Consider the following 20,624-nt stretch of genomic DNA (forward strand, 5'->3'; position numbering starts at 1 on the left):
CTGAAATGGAAAGTCTGACTTGGGACAGTCTATAAACAGAAGAGATATAATTTGGGGGTTAATTTGGGGGTAGCAACATAGTGAAGGGATTAAGAACACAAGATTTCTTAACTTCTCGGTCTAATTTCTGTTGTAAAACCTGGATAAAGCAAATAGCTTAACAAAGCCCATAACAGGTCTGGGTACTTCGAGTACAAGGACAAGCAAAAACTTGGAAGTATAGAAAGTATAGGACTTCGTGTCATGCCATTCCTTTTAAGTCTCAAGGTCTATGTTTCACAATTATATATATCTACGGGGGCTAACAGTGAGGATTAACAGCGATAACAAAGATGAAGTAATAAGCCCAAGAAGGCTAGTAGATGACCTGTCAATTGCTTGCACCTGAGACAAAACTCGGGAGTTTCAAGGGTCCCGCCTTTCAATGCGCAGTGGGGACCTGGGTATATATCATCACTTCAAAGGTGGGAAATAGAACGAGGAACTCGGGAATCTGAGAGGTGATGGGGCTGTACCTCGACCGGCTGCACGTCCACGGTTTTCCGCCGCCGGCTCCCGGCCACCATCTCCTCGTCGTCCTTCTCTTCATCGCTGTGTTTAAGCTCTGTCGCGGGGGAGGCGGCAAAAACGCTCTCTAGACTAGGACGGTTTCTTTTGCGGACGGACACCCGCCTGCGGATGCGGGAACCACCTTCGTCCATGGCAGGGCCTGAGAGTCCAGCCCCAACTTCTTTTCCCGTGACCCAGCCGCCAACCCCCTAGTGGAGGGGTAAGTGCAGCAACAAGGGGAGGGTAGCAACAGGTGGAAGCTGCGATCCCCTCTCCATCCACCTTGGGGAAGGACCGCTTTGAGACCGGAAGCGGAGGCACCAACCTGGGAGCCCGCTCTCTCCTCCTCCAATCGTTAAGTGTGCTGGGCTGGCGGCTCGCCAAGCGGTGGGGGGCGGGGGTGAGGAGAAAGGGAAGGTACTGCGCAGGCGTATTGAAAACCCCACCCACTCTTTGAGTCCCGGCAAACTGCGGAACCTGTGAACCGAGTCCGCGGCCCTCTGGGGGAAGTACACCGGAAGGGACTTGTCAGGACGTTTTTGGAAACAGGAAAGGAAGGGGAGGAGCAAGGAACCATGGCTGCTGTGGTAGGTCTTTGCGGTGGGCTAGGGAAGAGAAAGTTTACGCGTTTCCCAACGGCTTTTGTCTGCCTCACAAATTCCGGGACTCGTGCAGGTAAAGTCTCCATATCCTATGCTCTTCTGTAGCACTGCAGCGGTTGGTTTAGGTTTAGTTAGGTCGTTGGAGTCGTCGCTGTTAGCTAAAGGACGCTGGTGTTTAGGCGATTGTTTCGCCAATATAAGTGGGCATCAGTAATGGCCCGTATTTAAATGACTAGTATTTTAAAGCTGAAGAGGGCACGAGATGTCGTCAGTACAGTGTTTTAACGTACGAGGAGCGATTCTCAAAAAGAGGCAAGGACTCGCCCAAGATCTTCATGTAGACTTAGTAAGGAAGGAGCATTTTCAGAGTCACCTAGCAGCAAATCGCAGATATCCGAGGGCCCCAGATCAGGGCGAAATTGTGACATAGGCCACGGAATATATCACTTCTGCACTTTTATCTGCTTTGTGGTTTTTTTTGTAGAGTCTGTTTTCACTCTCCCTTTGGCATGACAGTGCCTTTCAGTTTGCATTAAAATCTGTCTTTACCCACGGAGAGAAGGGAAAATAAATTTCAAGAACAGGTGAGAGGTTGTATGGCTAGGGGTATTTATGCCGTTTTCCCAACGACCCAGAAAACATTTTTATCCTAAGTCTACCACTGTCTCAAACCTAAAGGCCCTTTATTTTACTTTGTTAGTAATAATGATATAAACCTTTTACATTGTGTCCCTTAGTGCATCTTGCCTCAACAGAAACACAATCTTTCCTTAGCTGCTGAGCTAACAAAAAGTTTGTTGCTGTTTCTGTTTAATTGCAGTGCTGTGGAGAAGTTGTTCACAATATAAACAGGTAACCAGCAGTGAGGACCTGGTAAGAATTTTTCTTCTTCCTTTTAATAAGGCATTTGCAACTAAGACCAGATTATGTCTTAGCTGTTTGAATAGAGTTCAGCTAAAGGACAAAGATGATAATTAATCTGAGTTTGAAAATTGTAATTTATTGATGAGTAGTCACTTAAGTGAACTTTGAAGTAAGAGAATTCCTAGATTCTTAGCAAGAAGCATGACTTCTGTAACACCGTATTTTCCTTTCTAGATACGTGCTTTGGGAATTTATAAAGGTAGTTGTGATGCATGCTGTACTTGCAGGAAGCCCAACAAAGGGGTTCTACAAACTTTACCCATACCTTGACTCCCTGTCCTCATTTCAAATTCAATTCTATTTTTATCTGAGTCATTAAAGGTTTATGTCAGGACGTTAAATAGTTTCTTCTAAACTGTAGATGTATGTTTTTTTACGGATTTCAAGTAGTAGCATTGGATTTAGGCCGTATAGCTTTTCTTGCTACATACAAAGACAATTTGATACTAGTTAGACCACGTAACGGAGAAGGCAATGGCACCCCACTCCAGTACTTCGGCCTGGAAAATCCCATGGACGGAGGAGCCTGGTAGGCTGCAGTCCATGGGGTCGCTACAGTCGGACACAACTGAGCAACTTCACTTTCACTTTTCACTTTCATGCACTGGAGAAGGAAATGGCAACCCACTCCAGTATTCTTGCCTGGAGAATGCCAGGGACGGGGGAGCCTGGTGGGCTGCCGTCTATGGGGTCACAGAGTCAGACACGACTGAAGCGACTTAGCAGCAGCAGACCACATTAAACACATAGAGAAGGGACAGTCATTACACGTGAGTTGAATGTAAGTTGAATTAGGAACATTTGAGGAATTGGAAGAAACGAAGGAACTCCTCTAGTCCCTTTGAGCATCCATCTTGGTCATCTAATTCACACCATAGTTAAGAGAGTAAATGAAATTACTAGAGCTTCTCTTTGGGTCCTTAAATCCCAGTGAGACTCATGAAAGCTAAGGGTTCCTCAGAAAAAGGCACAAAGCCCCATTTATTTGAAGTTTTGCATACAACTACAGGGGTTCAAGACTTCAAAGCCATTTCTAGATTCAGAATCTGTATGCTGGAGACACCTAAAGTGATTTTAGGACTGAGGCTTTGTGATGGAAGTTTTAGAAGCAGTAGTGAACAGAGAAAAACCAAAAAGGCTGACACAAACTTATAAAACAGCCTGGGACTGTTTTAAATTGTTATAAAACAATTTTACACTACTATAAAATTGCAGTAAAAGAATAAACTTGTAGTATTACAGTAGGCTGTGGGCATACTGGGCCTCCCAGGCGGTGACAGAGGCAAAGAACCCGCCGGCCAGTGCAGGAGACAGAGATGTGGGTTCCATCCCTGGGTCAGGAAGACCCGCTGGAGGAGGACATGGCAGCCCACTCCATTATTCTTGCGTGGAGAATCCCATGGGCAGAGGAGCCCGGCAGACTACAGTCCATGGGTCACAAAGAGTTGGACATGATTGTAGTAACTTAGCACACACATGGAGGCATTGTCTTTTTGTAACACAAAAATAATCAGCAAAACATCTAGAGAAATATAGGGATGGATTTAGAGATACTATACTAGTTTAAGAATTGCATATGTTATCTGTTGTGCTTTCTTAAGTATAAGAATTTTTAGTCACCTAACAATCTGGGCAAAGCATTTTTAATCACTTATTGAAGATTTTTTTGCCTCCGATAAACCCTTTTCCCCCCAAAGATTGTATTTTTCACAGAATTGTCCTCCGTCAATTAATCCCTCCTTCGCCAAACTAAAACAAGATACTTGTACAAAATATATATGAATACTCCCAAACTTTAAAATGGTCTTTTTCAGAAATAACTGTTTTTCTTTTGTAAGCCAAACTGTTGTTATTTATTCATTTTAACAGTAAGAAAGGTACAACTAATCCCTTGGAGAGATTTAAATGTGGTACCCTAGATTATTTTGATTCAAAGTTAACACAAAAAACATTTTCAGATTTTTGTTTTTTTTCCTTTATGCTAGCCTATTCCAATGGAAAATCCTTACAAGGAGCCTCTGAAAAAATGTATCTTGTGTGAAAAACGTGTAGATTATAAGAATGTACAGGTGAGATCTGGTTTTACTTCACTGTGATACTTGATTTGGGACTTTTGCTCTTTTATTAATACAGTAGAGAAGCAGGTCAGTTTTTATAATAGGCTTTGTGTAGGGGTGACTGTTTCAGCAGTTTTGTAACTTCAAATCTGGTTATACTTGCGTGGATAAGGCATCTGTTTTATTCAAATCGGAACCTCTGGGCTGTCCTTCATTGACTCTTAATCATCTCAGTGTGTCTTGTTTTTTCTTCGCCCCAAACCTCTGAACAGTAGCTCCCTGTGGCAGTGATTCTCAGTCGGTGGGGTTGAGTAGTTAGGGAAAAGCTCCTGTGTTGAAGTTGATATCTTACCTCACTACCAGTATCACTATTTTGAATTCATTTTATCTGTGGTCGAGCGCTCAGCAGATTAAAAGTGGCAAATGTGGGGGAGGAGATGGTGTCGGAGTTAAGTGTACTGACAGTAGTATACAGTGATAGCTTCTTTGGTGGGAGAAAGCCCAAGAAACTGTAAAATGCAAGTGTTAGGATTAATCAAACAGAAGTAGCAGCAAATGGCCTGATATACCTGTACATCTTGAAGACCTCACTGTAGTCTGATATTATGGGATAGTCTATCACGACAGATGGAATGTTCTGTACCTTGTTGTAAGCAGCAGTGGTTTAGAAAAGTTATCTGTGGAAAAGTGAAGAAAACAGTTTTAGCACTGAAAGAACATGCTCATTAATCTGTTGTATAGACTTTTTTTTGACACACTGAGGAAGAAATGTTAATTTTCACAATTACTTTGGTTATTTTAAATAGAATGAACATAGTTCAGTGTTTTTATTCATATTTTTGAAGTTTGTCTAAAATTTATTAATCAGCCTTTTATAGCTTGAAGGTGATATAAGTTTTGTGTTTTGAAGTTTATACAAGGTTGAATAACAAGTGTATTAACATAAAATGTTTTTCCTTTCCAAATATACCTCAAACCAGCTTTTATCCCAGTTTATTTCTCCATTTACTGGATGCATTTATGGAAGGCACATAACAGGTATTTTGTTTTCTATTACAGCAACTTAAATGTAAATGTCTACTCCTGTTATTCAAAAAAAACTGGCAGATTTTCAAATATTGCCACAAATTACTATTAGACCAAAAACTATGGGTACTTTGAGAAAGTCTTGTCTGAGGCCAAAAGGGTAATTATTTTGCATATCTTCTTATACTCAGTTAACTACAGGGTGACAACATGTAGAGAACTCGGGCTTTGCTGTTTGAGAAGACGTTGTAGTCATCCTCAGGCTCTCATTTAAACCAGGGGCCTACTGCCTACAGGCCAAATCAGATCTGCCACTTGCTAAATGGCTAAGTTTCCACAATTTCTGAGCTACAAGAGCAGAATTGATGATGACAGAGACTGTGTGGCCCACAAAGCCCAAGATACTTACTCTCAGGCTCTATACAGTTTTCCAGTCCTTCTGTGACATAATTGTCATGCATTTTGAATATTGGTATTTTTTTATGAATAAGAAAGTATTTTCTTTTATAGGTCTTTGTGGCAAGAAACAAAGAGAAATCACAAAAGCAATTAAGAGAGCTCAAATATTGGGTAAGAGCATCTGAAAAGCTGAATTATGCTAAACAAGATTTTGCTCATTGTCTTTTGTGAAGAACATTCATTCTCTCTTCACAGGGTTTATGCCAGTTACATACAAGGATCCTGCCTATCTCAAAGACCCTAAAGTTTGTAACATCAGATATAGGGAGTAAATTATATAAAGTTATCATCAATAAATGTATTTTGCAATAAGTGGTTGTGTGGTGCTAATACTGGCTCAAACTACTCAAACTATAAGATTTAATAACCACTGAGTAGAAAAACTAACAGGCTAAATCTTGTCAAACTATAAAGTATTAAGTTTTTAATTCTTATAGTAATTTGGAATAATGAGGAAAGCGTTTCAGGAGGGAAGCTTCCTCTTCATATCAGAATGTTCACTAGGTAAAACAGATTATTTAAAATGTTAATACTTGTCACATTTACATACACATATATTTTAAAATGTTAACACTTGTTACATTTAACGTACACATACATTTAAAAAATTGTTACTGTGGGGTCTTCACTTAAATCTGGCCCCCCAGACAGTTCATACAACGCACTGCAGACAATGCGATGTCACACACGGCAGGGCTGACTTGCACTGGACTTGACTTTATGCCCAGATTCCATGTTGTAAACAGGATTGTAGAGTATGGGTGCAGGACAGTGGAATGCTTACGTCATGGACAAATCCCACAGGACAGGGCGTAGGTTTGAAATTGTTAAGATTTCCTAACAAGCAGATAAGCCTGAGTAGGACCAGGCGTCTTCTCTCTGCAGAGATGTCACTTGGGGATGGACAGTGGTGCAGTCCATCACAGGACCCAACACTCAGCTCTGGACTAGTCTATCATAAACTAGAAGTGTCCTCTAAATAAGCCGATCCATAGGCATCTGTGCTATGTCTCATTCCAGTAATACAAACAAATCCCCAAATGACAGAGAATGAGAAAAAAATGTCTTACAAGCATTCTTTTTCTCCTTTTCATTCCCTGAAGGATGGGACATCAAGCTTATTTTAAAATTAGGGTTCAGACAGAACCCTATTTCCTCTGTCCTGCGCTTCTTATGTAACCAGTAAAGCAAACCCAGCAACTCATGATTTGCACACATCATCCCAGGTACTATGTGGATTCCATAAGCACCCCACAGCAACTAATGTATGTTAACACATAAATAAAAGATGACAGCACATTCATAGCTAATATAGAAAAACCATCACTTAGGAGTCACTGATGGAAGAGCAATGGTCAATGTGTGGGTTCAGCATTTCAGCCAGAGAGTAAAACATGAAGGCTTCATGTGATATGTCTTCATGGGAAATTCTGTTACAGAAAAGACATACAAAAACCAAACCATAAGAGTGCTCTTAACCAACCTCCACTAACCAACTCACTGAACAGGGGCTTTGCTGCTGCTGCTAAGTCACTTCAGTCGTGTCCGACTCTGTGCGACCCCACAGATGGCAACCCACCAGGCTCCGCCGTCCCTGGGATTCTCCAGGCAAGAACACTGGAGTGGGCTGCCATTTCCTTCTCCAATGCATGAAAGTGAAGTCGCTCAGTCGTGCCCGACTCTTAGCGACCCCATGGACTGCAGCCTACCAGGCTCCTCCATCCATGGGATTTTCCAGACAAGAGTACTGGAGTTGGGTGCCACTGCCTTCTCGAACACGGGCTTTACATCCTCTTTAAAAAACACAAAGAAGCCTACAACTCTCTTTTATTTGTTGAGTTCTGTATTACCAAGATTTTTTTTGTTCCCAGACCTGTGTCAGTTCTGTTTTTGTACTGATGAATATAAGCATTAAAAAGAAGTTATTATTAAAATGAAAACCAACTAAAATGCTTTGAGACCTGATTAAAGACAACTAGCTTTAAGAAAGTCAAATTAGGTGTGGTTAAGACAAATAAGATTGGGAATGGGAAATGAAAAACCCTAGTAGCATTTTGTACTTAGGCTGCTTTGCAAATTTTTTTAAAGAATCTAAAACTGGGACTTACATAAGTAATGGGTGTGATTTACATAGGAACTCCAATAGTGTTAGTTGCTCAGTTGTGTTCAATTCTTTGTGACCCCATGGACTGTAGAATGCCAGGCTTCTCTGTGCATGTAATTCTCCAGGCAAGAATACAAGAATGGGTACTCTTCCCTTCTCCAGGGGATCTTCCCAACCCAGGGACTGAACCCAGGTCTCTTGTACTGCAGGCACATTCTTTATCATTTGAGCCACCAGGTAAGCCCAGGAATTCCAATACATCCATTAAAATGTTCCTGGCCCTATAAAAGTTTGACAAATGAATATATACTTCTGCTTTATGTTAAAATGAAATCTCTGATAGACATCATCCATATTTATTTATATGTATCATTTGAGTCCCACCTAATGGGCTTTTTCACCTAACTGAACAAGTGCTGATCCAAACACACTGCATTACCAGGCTTGTTCTGTACTCAAATTCTGGACTGATTCAATTTAAAGTATTTTATAAAATAAATGCACTAGAACTTCCCTATGTGTTACTGCAAAGAGCTGAACACAGTAAAAAAAAAAAGAAACAAACATTTGGCTTTCCCCTTCAGCTAATCAAAAATCTCCTTTGGGCCCAAAAGAATCAGAAGGTAGGAGACTGTGGATATTCACTAGAACCCTTCATTCTCTCAATCTCTTCATCTGTTTCTGGGCTGCTCACTGTGGATGCTTGTTCTTGGTTACTACTATTGGTATCTGTTTTAGAGGGTCTGTTCTGTATCCCTCCCAGCCGTGACTTCTTGAACTGCCACCCATCATCCGTGTCTGAGGCTTTCCTCTTGGTCACCAGCAGGGCACTACGAGCTGGACTAGCTTCAGGAAAGTCTGTGTATTCCACCATTAGGGTTAGATTGTCGACCCCACTGAGAGGGTGGGTGGTAGTACAGCTACTTCCAGAAATGCGCCTATTTTTCAAGGAGATAACACATGAATGAAGAAGTTCACAATCCGGAAAAAAGGTCCGTAAAGCTTGACAAAGCAAAATGTTCTCCTGAGGGTCTTTTTGGACATTCTTCTCTCCTAAACAAGGAAACAAACAGTTCAGCATACGGGATCTGTACTACAAAGCTCTTGTATTTATTTGTAAATAAAGTCAAAACGACTTTAAAGAATTCTACCAGATTACCTAAATTAAGAAAAATGATAATCCCAAATTTGTATGTCACACTATCCTAACAGGAAATTAAAGTTATATTTCTTAATATCAAGATAGCATAGCTACAGTAGCACCATGTTCTTTGTTGGGTGGGATTTAAGAGTATTAATATAAGTTATTTTTAATCCTCAGGTGGCAAGTTCATCATTTAGTGCAGTCACCTCATCCATAATTCAATCAGGGAGAATTTTCCTTTGAAGCAAAGATAGTAGTGATAACGTGAACTTTTTACTTACGTGTTGCTTGCATCTGTGCTTGTTTTCTTTTTTTAATTTCTCCTTTTAATCTGTTTACATCATTTAGTAGTTTTTCTACAGCTCTCTCACTGTGTTCTACTTTTTCACATATACTCTGCAGAATAAAATAAGGGCACAGCCAAAGTTCCAAATTGTTACTACAGTCTAGGTTCACAAACAATACAAAATCCTTCATGGTATATAACATCGATTATTTCTCTTTAACATTTTATTTTGCAGTTTTCTGAAGGAATAAGTTCCCACTTATACAGTTTTATCATTCAAGTTACTTCCTAGATAATACACAAAAGATATTTAACTTGCTTTGAAACAAATTATTTTGAGATGCATAGTTACTGCAAATGTAACATTAAGAAACTAACAATAAGTATGAAAAAAAGTAAATTGACAATTACAAAATAAAACTGATGATTTTAATTCCTGTAAAACTATTTTTGAAATGCAGAATGGTCTTAATGTGTCATTTGACTCAGTGATTTCATTTTGGGAATATAGATAAGAAACATTTATATATGATGATGGTTCTCAGTATCAGATCAAAAACAACTAATTTCCAATTATAGTGTAGTAAGCAAGAGAGTTCCAGAAAAACATCTATTTCTGCTTTATTGACTATGCCAAAGCCTTTGACTGTGTGGATCACAATAAACTGGAAAATTCTGAAAGAGATGGGAATACCAGACCACCTGACCTGCCTCTTGAGAAATCTGTATGCAGGTCAGGAAGCAACAGTTAGAACTGGACATGGAACAACAGACTGGTTCCAAATAGGAAAAGGAGTACATCAAGGCTGTATATTATCACCCTGCTTATTTAACTTATATGCAGAGTACATCATGAGAAACGCTGGGCTGGAAGAAACACAAGCTGGAATCAAGATTTCCGAGAGAAATATCAATAACCTCAGATATGCAGATGACACCACCCTTATGGCAGAAAGTGAAGAGGAACTAAAAAGCCTCTTGATGAAGGTGAAAGAGGAGAGTGAAAAAGTTGGCTTAAAATTCAACATTCAGAAAACGAAGATCATGGCATCTGGTCCCATCACTTCATGGGAAATAGATGTGGAAACAGTGTCAGACTTTTTTTTTGGGGGGGCTCCAAAATCACTGCAGATGGTGACTGCAGCCATGAAATTAAAAGACGCTTACTCCTTGGAAGAAAAGTTATGACCAACCTAGATAGCATATTCAAAAGCAGAGACATTGCCAACAAAGGTCCATCTAGTCAAGGCTATGGTTTTTCCAGTGGTCATGTATGGATGTGAGAGTTGGACTGTGAAGAAAGCTGAGTGCTGAAGAATTGATGCTTTTGAACTGCTGTGCTGGAGAAGACTCTTGAGAGTTCCCTGGACTGCAAGGAGATCCAACCAGTCCATTGTGAAGGAGATCAGCCCTGAGATTTCTTTGGAAGGAATGATACTAAAGCTGAAACTCTAGTACTCTGGCCACCTCATGCAAAGAGTTGACTCATTGGAAAAGATTCTGATGCTGGGAGGGATTGGGGGCAGGAAGAGAAGGGGATGACAAAAGATGAGATGGCTGGATGGCATCACTGACTCGATGGACGTGAGTTTGAGTGAACTCCAGGAGTTGGTGATGGACAGGGAGGCCTGGCGTGCTGTGATTCATGGGGTTGCAAAGAGTTGGACATGAGTGAGCGACTGAACTGAACTGAACTGAAGCCTGTTTTAGTGCATACTTTAGGACACTTCTACCCAGCCTATTTCTCATGAACTTACACACCCTGCCCTAAAAGTTCACTAGTAACCTTTCACCAACCTGACCCAAGCAGAAATACTACAACAGCCAACTGGCAAGTCCTAATCTCTCAAACAGAAGAGATCTAAATGCAGAAGCTATAGGTTAGCTGCTTTCTGGTCAGCCAGTGGGTAAGTAAACAAGATCCACAGAGACTATGAAGGAAACCAGCGTGCAGACACAGGAAGTCCAGATGGCATTCGAGCTCCTGGTTCTAGTTGCTTCCTAGGCTCAGTGACCTGTCGTCTCTTCCTCTCACAGACCTCTCCATTCCCTAAATTAGCCCAAGTTGGTACTTTTAATGTAAGAGTTCTAATATACCACTCTAAGAAATATACTATTAAAAGGAACTAAAATATGAGAAATGAATGATACATCAAATAAAAATCATGGTACAAATTTCTGTGTCCCGTCCCTGTGCACAGTATGCAGGTGTGTGTGTTAGGGGAGAACAAGAATGTGACCAAGTGCAAACAGTGCAGTTACAGTGGTAAGACTCCTGACGCTTCTCTATTTTCTAAAGTTCCTATACTGTAGTTCATATTTAAAAAAGCACAATATTACTAGTGTGTAACATGCATTAACCCCATTTCTCTTGGTGCGCTATACTGATGAGTATGGTGGCCACGGAGCATGCTACTCAGATCCCCATCTGCAGGAAGCAGAGCTGACCGATGGCTCCTGCTGCTATCCTTTTAGTTCTGCTGCTGTGTGCACTTAGCTCATGCTCCCCCTGGGCCTCTCTTAGCCAATGAGTGAGCACAGTGAGGATATGAGAGATGCTCAGACTGCATCATCTGGCTCAAGTTTTTCTAGCCATGTAGTCCACAGCTCTTCCTACCCCCTCATCCTCCTTCCCCTGTCTCCTCTCTCAGGTGTTAGACTTAACATGGCAAGTCTCCCTGCCACTCTTGGGCTCTCCCCTTTATTCTTCAAAGGTCTAACAAACCACCTGCATGTCTCAATGCCCATGTTGATGTCTACTTCTCAAGGGACCTGAGTGGACACAGTGAGACAACTCTACTGTGGCAGACTGTTTTGTTCTCAAATATGTGCTTCTCTTTTTATCCTGTAAAAGGGTCATATATCCCTGCCTACTACCATGGCATCCTCTGGCCAGTAAAATTTGAGTGGAGGTAGGTGATATGCCAGCTCTGAGCAGAAGTTCTAACAGCTGCTGTGAATTTCCACCAGTTTTACTGCTCTTTTCCCTCTGTCATGAGATGAACATGTCCCACATAAGGGCTGGACCCCAGAATGAAGACGACATTTAGAAAAGAAGCAGAGATGCAGCCAAGACACAGTATTTCTGTCGATCACTGAGATGGAGGTCTTCATTAATGAAGCTAAACTAATACAAAAACTTATGTCTAGGCAACCATGAAGCTGTCCCTGAGTATATATTCAGTGATCAATGTGATATGAACTCTGTAAGAGATTTTTAACATTTTTTAATTGGAGGATAATTAATTGGTTTACAATGTTGTGTTGGTTTCTGCCATACAACAACGTGAATCGGCCGTAAGTACATGCATGTCCCTTCCCTCTTGAATCTCCCTCCCACCTCTCCACCCCCATCCTGCCCCTCTAGGTTCTCCCAGAGCACTGGGTTGAGCTCCCTGTTAGATAGCAACTTCCCACTAGCCATCTGTTTTACATATGGTAATGTGTGTATTTGAGTGCTACTTTGTCAATTCGTCCCACCCCTCTCCTTCCCCCACTGTGTCCACAAGTCTGTTCTATAAGAGACCTTTAAATGTTTAACTTACCTTTAATTCATCTTGTAAAGAAGTATACATTTCATTTATCTTCTGCACCTCCTTTAAAGATCCATCTTCTTTAAAAAATTCAGAGCTATAAAAAAATTACCATTTCTTCCAGGCAAATGTACATAACTGATTTTAATAATACAATAAAAAAACTTTGTAGTTGAGGAACAATAGAAGATTGTTTTTATTGGCTTTGCAGGGACCACAATTTTGTTAACCTATTGTATACAACAAAACCAACCAGAAAACCTAGTTCATCTATCTTCACCTCAGCAAACTTTTTAGCCTCCTAAATACTATTTCCAGGACTCAAAGGAGAAGTTAAGTGAAAGTAGATAAAGACTGAAGGAGAGGGGTAGAGGACGGATCTGTCTTGGCAATGCCATCAGTCAGTTATCTTACTAAGTTCAAGGCATCATGGATTGAAAAAAGCAACATTATAAAAGAAAAACAATTCTAAGGCATGTTTTATAAAACTCCCAACTGAGATAAATATAAAACTTTGTGTCTTAAAATCAATGAAACACGGTATTCAATTTCAATAAGGCACTGTTAAGCACTGTGGGAACACAAAGATAAATAAAATCGAGTTCATTAGTCTCATAAAATTTACATTTAGGAAGTACCCTACAGTACCAGTGTTGTGATTTCTGACATTCATTATCCCCTTACTGCTCACAAAACTTAACAGCTCCACAGTGTGAGTCTTGACTAAAGCCTCATTTTTTTTTAATTTAATATACAATCTAATTTTTTTGCCTTTATAATCTGAACTGCTGCCTTAGAAAATTATTATTTTGAGGCTAGCTCCTTATTCTAAGAGTAAATATGTCATAATATGTAGGCTGTACACTACCACCCCCTTTCGTATTTGACAAATGGACAGATGCTGGAAGGAAATACAGAGAAGTCGTTTACTTAAGTAAACTTGAGTAATGTGGCCATTAGTCAGTTTTCCTTTTATTTTTATTCCTTGTGTAATAAAAAATTAACTTCAAAAAATGAATAGGAGTTTAGTGGGAAAGCAGTTGAGTTGGGAAAACAGTTGAGGAATCTCACCTGTGTGTTTTTACTGCTCGACTGAAACCAGCAGACGTACAGGAACCAGATGTAGTTTTATAACCCAGCTGTTCGGACATGCCCAGATTGGCCACCACTAAAGGTATCCTATGAAAAAGTCTGAAGAAATAAACATTTTTAAAATAAAGTGAAAAGCTAGCATCTAGTTATTAGTATAGACTACCTTTTCCTATAAGATTAAAACACAAACAAAAACCCCATTCCTTACTATTTACGCAAGAAAAAATTATTGATTTGAGGCAAATAGCTTTTAAAAATTGTGAGATGTGCATAGTGTAAGATTATTGTGTGAAAAAATACTTTAATGGCTATTTTAACTGATCACCACATGTGAAAATAAGGTATTACCACTGCAATTCATCCTATCTTTCATGAACGATAGAATTACTCTTCATTGGTACTCTCTGAACTTCATTTTCATACTCTATGAAAATGCTGTCTGTATTTCCTGTGGAGAGTCCTATTAACTCATTTTGGTGGATCAACAAGAAACACTTGTTTCCTGGCAGAGGTTAAGAGAAAAACTGCTCAGGTACACAGGCTTCAGTTCTACATTATATTCCTTAGCAACTGATACCTAAAGCATGCATATTTTTTCCACCTTATGGCAAATAACAGCAAATTCTCAGTGTCAGGAATGCAAGCATCATTCCACTGTTGTTTAGTTGCTAAGTCGTGTCCAACTCTTATGACCCCAGGGACTGCAGCCCACCAGGCTCCTCTGTCCATGGGATTCTCCAGACAAGAATACTGGTGTGGGTTGCCATACTGGACTTCTAATTTCCTTATCTGAACTTCATTTTCCCATCTATAAAGAACCAATGTTAAAACAGACCAAAAAGAATTACAGTGACAATCTAATGCCAATATACGAGAACAGTAAGCCATAGAAAGTACAATGAAAATACTAAGCACATTTTTTTCTTATCTGAAAATAGCCAGTAACTGGTCAACATTTACCCTTTCTGAGGTTTATATAAGGCATGCTCCAGTCGATGAGTAGAGCAGCTTTCTGTTATTATACTTGGTGTTAATAACAGAAAAACAAGTTCCCGGCTTGAAAGATGCTGCTGTAAGTTTCTGTGAAGCAGTCTCTCTCTAAATGTCATGATCTGGTCTGAATGACGTCGCAATTTGTACCAACCAACCACATCCTGAAAGAAATAATATATCAGGTGTATACCTTCATGGTTACAATTATTATCTGTTTTACTGTCATAAGTAATGAAACTGACAATCTTGAAAATGGCTTAATATTCAGCAAGATTTGAGGCCTAAATAATCAAAACATACATTTAATATTGCTTTAACCTTATATATAGTGTGCAAACTGACTTGCAGTTAAATTACTTCCCATTCAGTTAACAGCACTACAATTTTATTCAATATGGATTAAAGGAAAAATTCTTAACTTCCTCTAGTTCTCTTATGGCATTTTCTATCTTAAATCTTAATCTTTAGACAAAATTTAAATGAAGAAAATGTCAATGAAAACCAATTAACTTCCTGTCTGGATCTTTGGTTTGCTAAGGAAGTAAACTGAAGCCAATAGCTTTTAACTGAAATTTATACAATAGGCATGTTATCAGACTTTGTTGCAAGATTAAGATCATATGAAAGGGTTTTGTAAATTATAACATGCTAAACAAATGTGTTGTTAGTATCACTAAACCTTTTTCTTCAAACTGGAGAAAATCACATTTACTGGAAACTTAGTACTAAGAGAAAAACAACCACTTTGGAGATCTCTGACAGTTTCAACAACTAATTTTAATGTTTGCATGTTTAAATTGAGGAAAATAAAATTACTTTTCTTTATTTTAAAACTAAAACATTTTTACAAGTACATTTTTAAAAATTTATTTTTAATTGAAGGCTAATTGCTTTACAATATTGTGCTGTTTTCTGCCATACATCAACATCAATCAGCCACAGTTACACATATACCCCCTCTCTCTTGAAGCTCCCTCCCACCTCCCACCCCATCCCACCCCTCTAGGTTGTTACAGAGCCTGGGTATGAGTTTGCGGAGTCATACAGCAAATTCCCATTGGCTATCTATTTTCAGTACGGCAGTGCATGTTTCCATGTGACTGTCTCCATTCATCCTACCCTCTCTTTCCTCCCCTCACCTCCGTGTCCATTAGTCTGTTCTCCATGTCTGTGTCTCCACTGCAGCCCTGCAAATAGGTTCATCCGTACCATCTTTCTAGATTCCATATATATGCATTAACATGTGATATTTGTTTTCCTCTTTCTGACTTACGTCATTCTGTATCATAGGTTCTAGGTTCATCCTGACTCAAATGCATTCGTTTTTATGGCTGAATAATACTGCACTGTATATATGTATCACAGCTGCTTTATCCATTCGTCTGTTGATGGACATCTAGGGTTCCTCCATGTCCTAGCTAGTTACAAGTACATTTTTAAATACCCAAATAAAATTGGAGGAAAAGCTCAAGCACTTTCAACAGGGATGGTTTTTGAAAGAAACTTCTTTTACTAAATCTACTTTTATTCTCGGCTAAGAGATGGAGAAGTTTTAAGGGGAAATAAGTATTAAGAAAAAATGCTGTCTTTGGACAAAAATTCAACAAGTTTTAACTGAACACCAAGCAGGCTGGGGAGGATCCAGATTAGGTGCTGTGTGGGAAACCATACCTGCAACAGGAGAAACTAACTGTAGCCATGGCAAAGGACGGCAGTGGAGTAAGTCCCTAGAGATAAGTGGTGTGGGAAGGGGCAAGGTGGAGATGGAGAGAAGGGAGACACTATGTAAGCCAGAACAGCCAGGAGAAGGAGAGAACAAGATGAAGATTCTTAGTGACTAGCTTTGCTTTCCGGAGAAGGCAATGGCACCCCACTCCAGTACTCTTGCCTGGAAAATCCCACGGACAGAGGAGCCTGGAAGGCTGCAGTCCATGGGGTCGCTGAGGATTGGACACGACTGAGCGACTTCGCTTTCACTTTTCACTTTCATGCATTAGAGAAGGAAATGGCAACCCACTCCAGTGTTCTTGCCTGGAGAATCCCAGGGATGGGGGAGTCTGGTGGGCTGCCGTCTATGGGGTCGCACAGAGTCGGACACGACTGACGTGACTTAGCAGCAGCAGCAGCAGGAGGAGCTTTGCTTTCAGAGAAACCCCTCTGAATTTCTGGAAAGAATAAGTCTTTCCTTACCTGCTTTACAGAAAACTTTGTGAAGACAAATGCTGCTTGAAAGTTCTGTCAAAGTATTACACATTTTCAGGAGCTTAAAATAATACATATAATACAAAAAGAGAAAGGGTAAATCAGGGAATACCTTCTTGACATTTGATAATATTTTCTTCAGCGCCTGCTCATTTACTTCACCAGAAGAATTATAAAAGCTGTAAAAGACAAAATTAAAGGCATTTGAAATAAACTAAAAATATGATGATTTTATTGGCACTTTTAGTTACTCCTAGCACAACAACCCAACATTCATAGACTTACTTACCTGTTAGATGAAGTTCTAAAATAAATAGGAGAAAAGGTTCTCAAATGAACAGACTTAAAAGTGGTAGAAATATGTGGTCCATAAGCAATTAAAAAGGAAAAGGAATGGAGAAACTTCAAGGGATAAGTATGGGCACCACATTTTTTTTAACCTAAAACAAAACAAACTATCCATTAAATACAGGTATTTTTAAGTTCACATAGCTAGTTCACAATTTACATACTAAAACTTTTTTTTACAATAATGACACATACAAAAGAATGTGTAATGAAGCAAAACAAAAAGAAAACAATTTATTCATTGCTAATTCCAAAAGCTATACTTAAATTAAGAGAAGTGCTTTAGGAGCTGGTTGAGTTTTGGGGGAGTCAGGGAGGGGATAGGTATTAGTTTAGTGATCTCTGTTCTGTAGCTGGAATGTTAAATATAGATAGGAAATGTAGGGAGAAGTGAAAAGTATTTCTACAAGATTCTAAAGCATTGACTTCCAGCTTTCTTTCCCCTCCAGGGCTGGCAAATATTTTCCTCCTTTTTAACTTCCAAGATCAACAATATTCTTTTCGATGATGAGGTATCTGTTATGCCAAATTCCTGACAAATACTATTCACTGTAATAGGCTTTTACTGGTAACTCTAATCTGCACACTGAAAAAATTCAGCTACATGAAAGTGAAAAAATATATCCTAATAGGCAATATTCTTTTTCTTTTTAACTTACAAAATAGACAAAATAAAGTGTTCTACCCCTAAAGGGGAACAGTTCAACTCACTGAACAGACTCTTTCATCTCACCTATTCATTCCAACATGAAAAATCTAAATGCAAGAGTTTATTCCTGTGTTTTTTCTAGGATGATCCACTTCTGAGCTTCTCAAACTGGGGAACAAGGCAACATACCAGAGTGTAAAAGAAACAGCAGGACAACCCAGTACATCTTCTGTGCAAGCACCAATTTATGTGAAGCTTTTGGGAAACGGGGCTTTTTTTAATAGAAATACATTGTGCAGTAGAATTCAAGTTAAACTGCTTTATTTTTTTTAGTGACTTTGAGTTTTAGGCTTCAATGGGCTGTTTTCCAGATTTCTGAGGTGAGAGAATCAGTATATTTCAGTAGAAAACATTAAGAAACAATGTATCAAAGCAGTGTTGAGAAACTTTTGCTGTAAAAGCCAGAAAAGTAAATATCTTAGGCTTTGTGGAATGGTCTCTGTTACATATTTGTCAGTCATTTTAACTCTTAAAAAACATGTTATTTATTGAGGGCCACATAAAAACAGGTCATGGGGCCACAGTTTGCCACCTTGCTTATTAGAATACAAAACTGAGTACTAAGGCTTATCCAGCTCAGATTCCATGAAGTATGGTATTGAAAGACGGATTTTAACACGTGCACCTGTATCATTTAAAACGAGAGAGAAACAGGACAGCATGCTGTAGGATTAGGACTTAAGAAATCTGGATTCTTCTAGTTTTGCCCTACTGCTAACCAGTTAGTTATTCCGTCCTCTGCCCCACAATTCTGTAAACCTAAAAGCCTGAGGCATGGCTGCCTTATCACTGGACCAGAGGGCGTCCTCAGCTCTAAGACTCTATTAAAAGCTGGTCTAATTATGCAAAGTGGTTGCCAGGAGATACTGAATGACTTATTTTTTTTTCATTCTCCCTCCTTAATCCATTCCTGCCCCAGAGTTCCTCAAGAAAGTACTCTTTATGAATCTCCACCAAGAATCCCTCATTCAAAAGGTATTTTCTCATACCCATTGTATATTAGGCAGCACAGAGGAGCTGTGCCCCTTTCTAGTACAGCAGTTTAAGACCACACTAAGCCTCCAGGGGTGTTTCTCACCTTAACACTCTGCTCCACCGCAACTCTCACACAACCTCGGAAATGGTGCATACAATGTGACTCTAAGACATTCACATACCATTTACATAAACCATAAAGCTATTTCACCAGAACCACACCATATTGTTTTATGGTTATAGTTGCTTACTGTATGGAAGTTCACTGATTTGTGTACTTTTCTATGTATTATAAACCTCAATGAAAAGTTTTTAACAATATCACAGCCTATCAGGGCTAAGAGTATTACTACTATCTGTAGGTTAATAGTGTAGGTTTCTACCCTTGAAAAACAACAGGAAGCAGGTTAGATAAAGAACCTAACCAGTTAATAGACAAAAGGTAACAATAAAAAAACAGAAGTGAGGCAACAGATGATAAAATAAACCGGAATAAAAAGATAGGAAAAAAGGGCTGCTGCTGATGCACGAGAGTGTGTCACTGAGTTTACAGTATGTGATGAGGTGATGGGTGGGAGAAGGAAAAGCAATCCTCAAGGTAAACTGGTGCCTGGGAGAGGCAGTGAGGACCAACTGAACGAAGCAGATAAACACAGAGAAAGAACTATTAGACAGGGCCGAAATGAAGAGGTGAAGTATCAGGTATTTTAAAAGTCTTTATTTTCATCTGTACCACCATGTATAACTTGTAACTAAGATACTTTGTTAGTTATAAAGATTCACTTGCAGATAATAAGTTTCACAATGGATTTCTGACTTGCTCTTACTACTCACCTAAAAAGCTGATAGCATGAAATGTATTTCTGAATGTCTGGGGGGAAAAAACAAAGAATGTTTAGTTATGATTACATTAATGATCACTTGAATAACGTATATCATATATCAAGCATTCCATGCCAGGATTTATGTTACTGTTATCTCATTTAATCCTGCCCACAAACCCATGTGATAGATGTAATTATTCCTTCCATTTTAAAGATGAGACAACAGGCAGAGAGATAGTTTACCCAAGCCACTGGTGGAGCCAGAATTTCAACCCAGAGCCTCACTCGTGACTAAAATGCTATGTTCTTTCTAACTAGGTTTAACAATGGCTACACAAAAGACAAAGTCATAGTCACTATATTCACTGAGTTCTGAAACAGTTATGCTCCAATTTTACCCAACTGATAAAAGCAGTTGTTAAAGGAATTATCTGTTTTTCCAACTGATTGTTTCATAAAGGATTTGTCAGTGTTAATTGTAGACTAGAGAAAAAATGTTCAACATCTCTTAAGAGGTGAATTTTATTCTCCTGTCTGTAGAAATACTACATCTAAAAACATCTAAATTCTGGTAGTTGCAGATGCTGTGCAAACATTAAATTCTATCATATGAGACATCATTACAGATCACATAGGAAGCAATTCATGTAAGAAGTATCAAGATGAATATGGTGCTTCCTCTATCATTCCAAACTTTCAGATCCCTCAAGATTCAGTAGGGAACAGTGAAAAGAGCGAAAAGACTCGCATATGATCACACAGAAAGTCATCAAGACAATAAAGCTCTTCTAGGCACC

At 39.3% G+C, this 20,624-nt stretch overlaps 3 protein-coding genes across 5 annotated transcripts in view; 1 reads left to right on the plus strand and 2 right to left on the minus strand.

Moving 5' to 3' along the window:
* HELQ (helicase, POLQ-like) overlaps positions 1 to 941 on the minus strand; it is a 41,161-nt gene extending 40,220 nt beyond the window's left edge. For all 3 annotated transcript variants that reach the window (XM_010845956.1, XM_010845957.1, XM_010845955.1), the window contains exon 1: positions 516 to 941. In XM_010845956.1, the coding sequence (XP_010844258.1) occupies positions 516 to 701 (186 nt within the window). In that variant the 5' untranslated portion in view covers positions 702 to 941. The remainder of the gene's footprint in view (positions 1 to 515) is intronic.
* An 82-nt stretch (positions 942 to 1,023) lies between these two features.
* MRPS18C (mitochondrial ribosomal protein S18C) lies at positions 1,024 to 5,929 on the plus strand. Its single transcript, XM_010845954.1, has 6 exons — positions 1,024 to 1,224; positions 1,972 to 2,024; positions 4,061 to 4,144; positions 5,113 to 5,170; positions 5,669 to 5,728; positions 5,813 to 5,929. Exons 1-6 carry the CDS (start codon positions 1,125 to 1,127, stop codon positions 5,887 to 5,889), a joined length of 432 nt encoding a protein of 143 aa, XP_010844256.1. The 5' UTR covers positions 1,024 to 1,124; the 3' UTR covers positions 5,890 to 5,929.
* A 2,108-nt stretch (positions 5,930 to 8,037) lies between these two features.
* Positions 8,038 to 20,624, minus strand: part of FAM175A (family with sequence similarity 175, member A) — a 14,012-nt gene continuing 1,425 nt past the window's right edge. The window contains exons 2-8 of the mRNA XM_010845961.1: positions 19,838 to 19,874; positions 17,084 to 17,150; positions 14,737 to 14,930; positions 13,756 to 13,875; positions 12,697 to 12,781; positions 9,147 to 9,261; positions 8,038 to 8,774 (exon numbers count right to left, since the gene is read on the minus strand). Coding sequence (XP_010844263.1) covers positions 8,338 to 8,774; positions 9,147 to 9,261; positions 12,697 to 12,781; positions 13,756 to 13,875; positions 14,737 to 14,930; positions 17,084 to 17,150; positions 19,838 to 19,874 — 1,055 coding nt within the window. The 3' untranslated portion in view covers positions 8,038 to 8,337. The remainder of the gene's footprint in view (positions 8,775 to 9,146; positions 9,262 to 12,696; positions 12,782 to 13,755; positions 13,876 to 14,736; positions 14,931 to 17,083; positions 17,151 to 19,837; positions 19,875 to 20,624) is intronic.

The sequence above is a fragment of the Bison bison genome, unplaced genomic scaffold, assembly GCF_000754665.1.
Source record: "Bison bison bison isolate TAMUID 2011002044 unplaced genomic scaffold, Bison_UMD1.0 scf7180017864228, whole genome shotgun sequence".
Taxonomy (NCBI): domain Eukaryota; kingdom Metazoa; phylum Chordata; class Mammalia; order Artiodactyla; family Bovidae; genus Bison; species Bison bison.

What these genes read in the sequence shown, in the direction of transcription:
- MRPS18C (XM_010845954.1), top strand. Translation starts at nt 1,125, where the DNA reads ATGGCTGCTGTGGTAGGTCTTTGCGGTGGGCTAGGGAAGAGAAAGTTT. An exon ending in AAATTCCGGGACTCGTGCAG is followed by an intron (nt 1,225 to 1,971) that starts GTAAAGTCTCCA and finishes GTTTAATTGCAG; the next exon opens with TGCTGTGGAGAAGTTGTTCA. An exon ending in TAGATTATAAGAATGTACAG is followed by an intron (nt 4,145 to 5,112) that starts GTGAGATCTGGT and finishes ACCTCAAACCAG; the next exon opens with CTTTTATCCCAGTTTATTTC.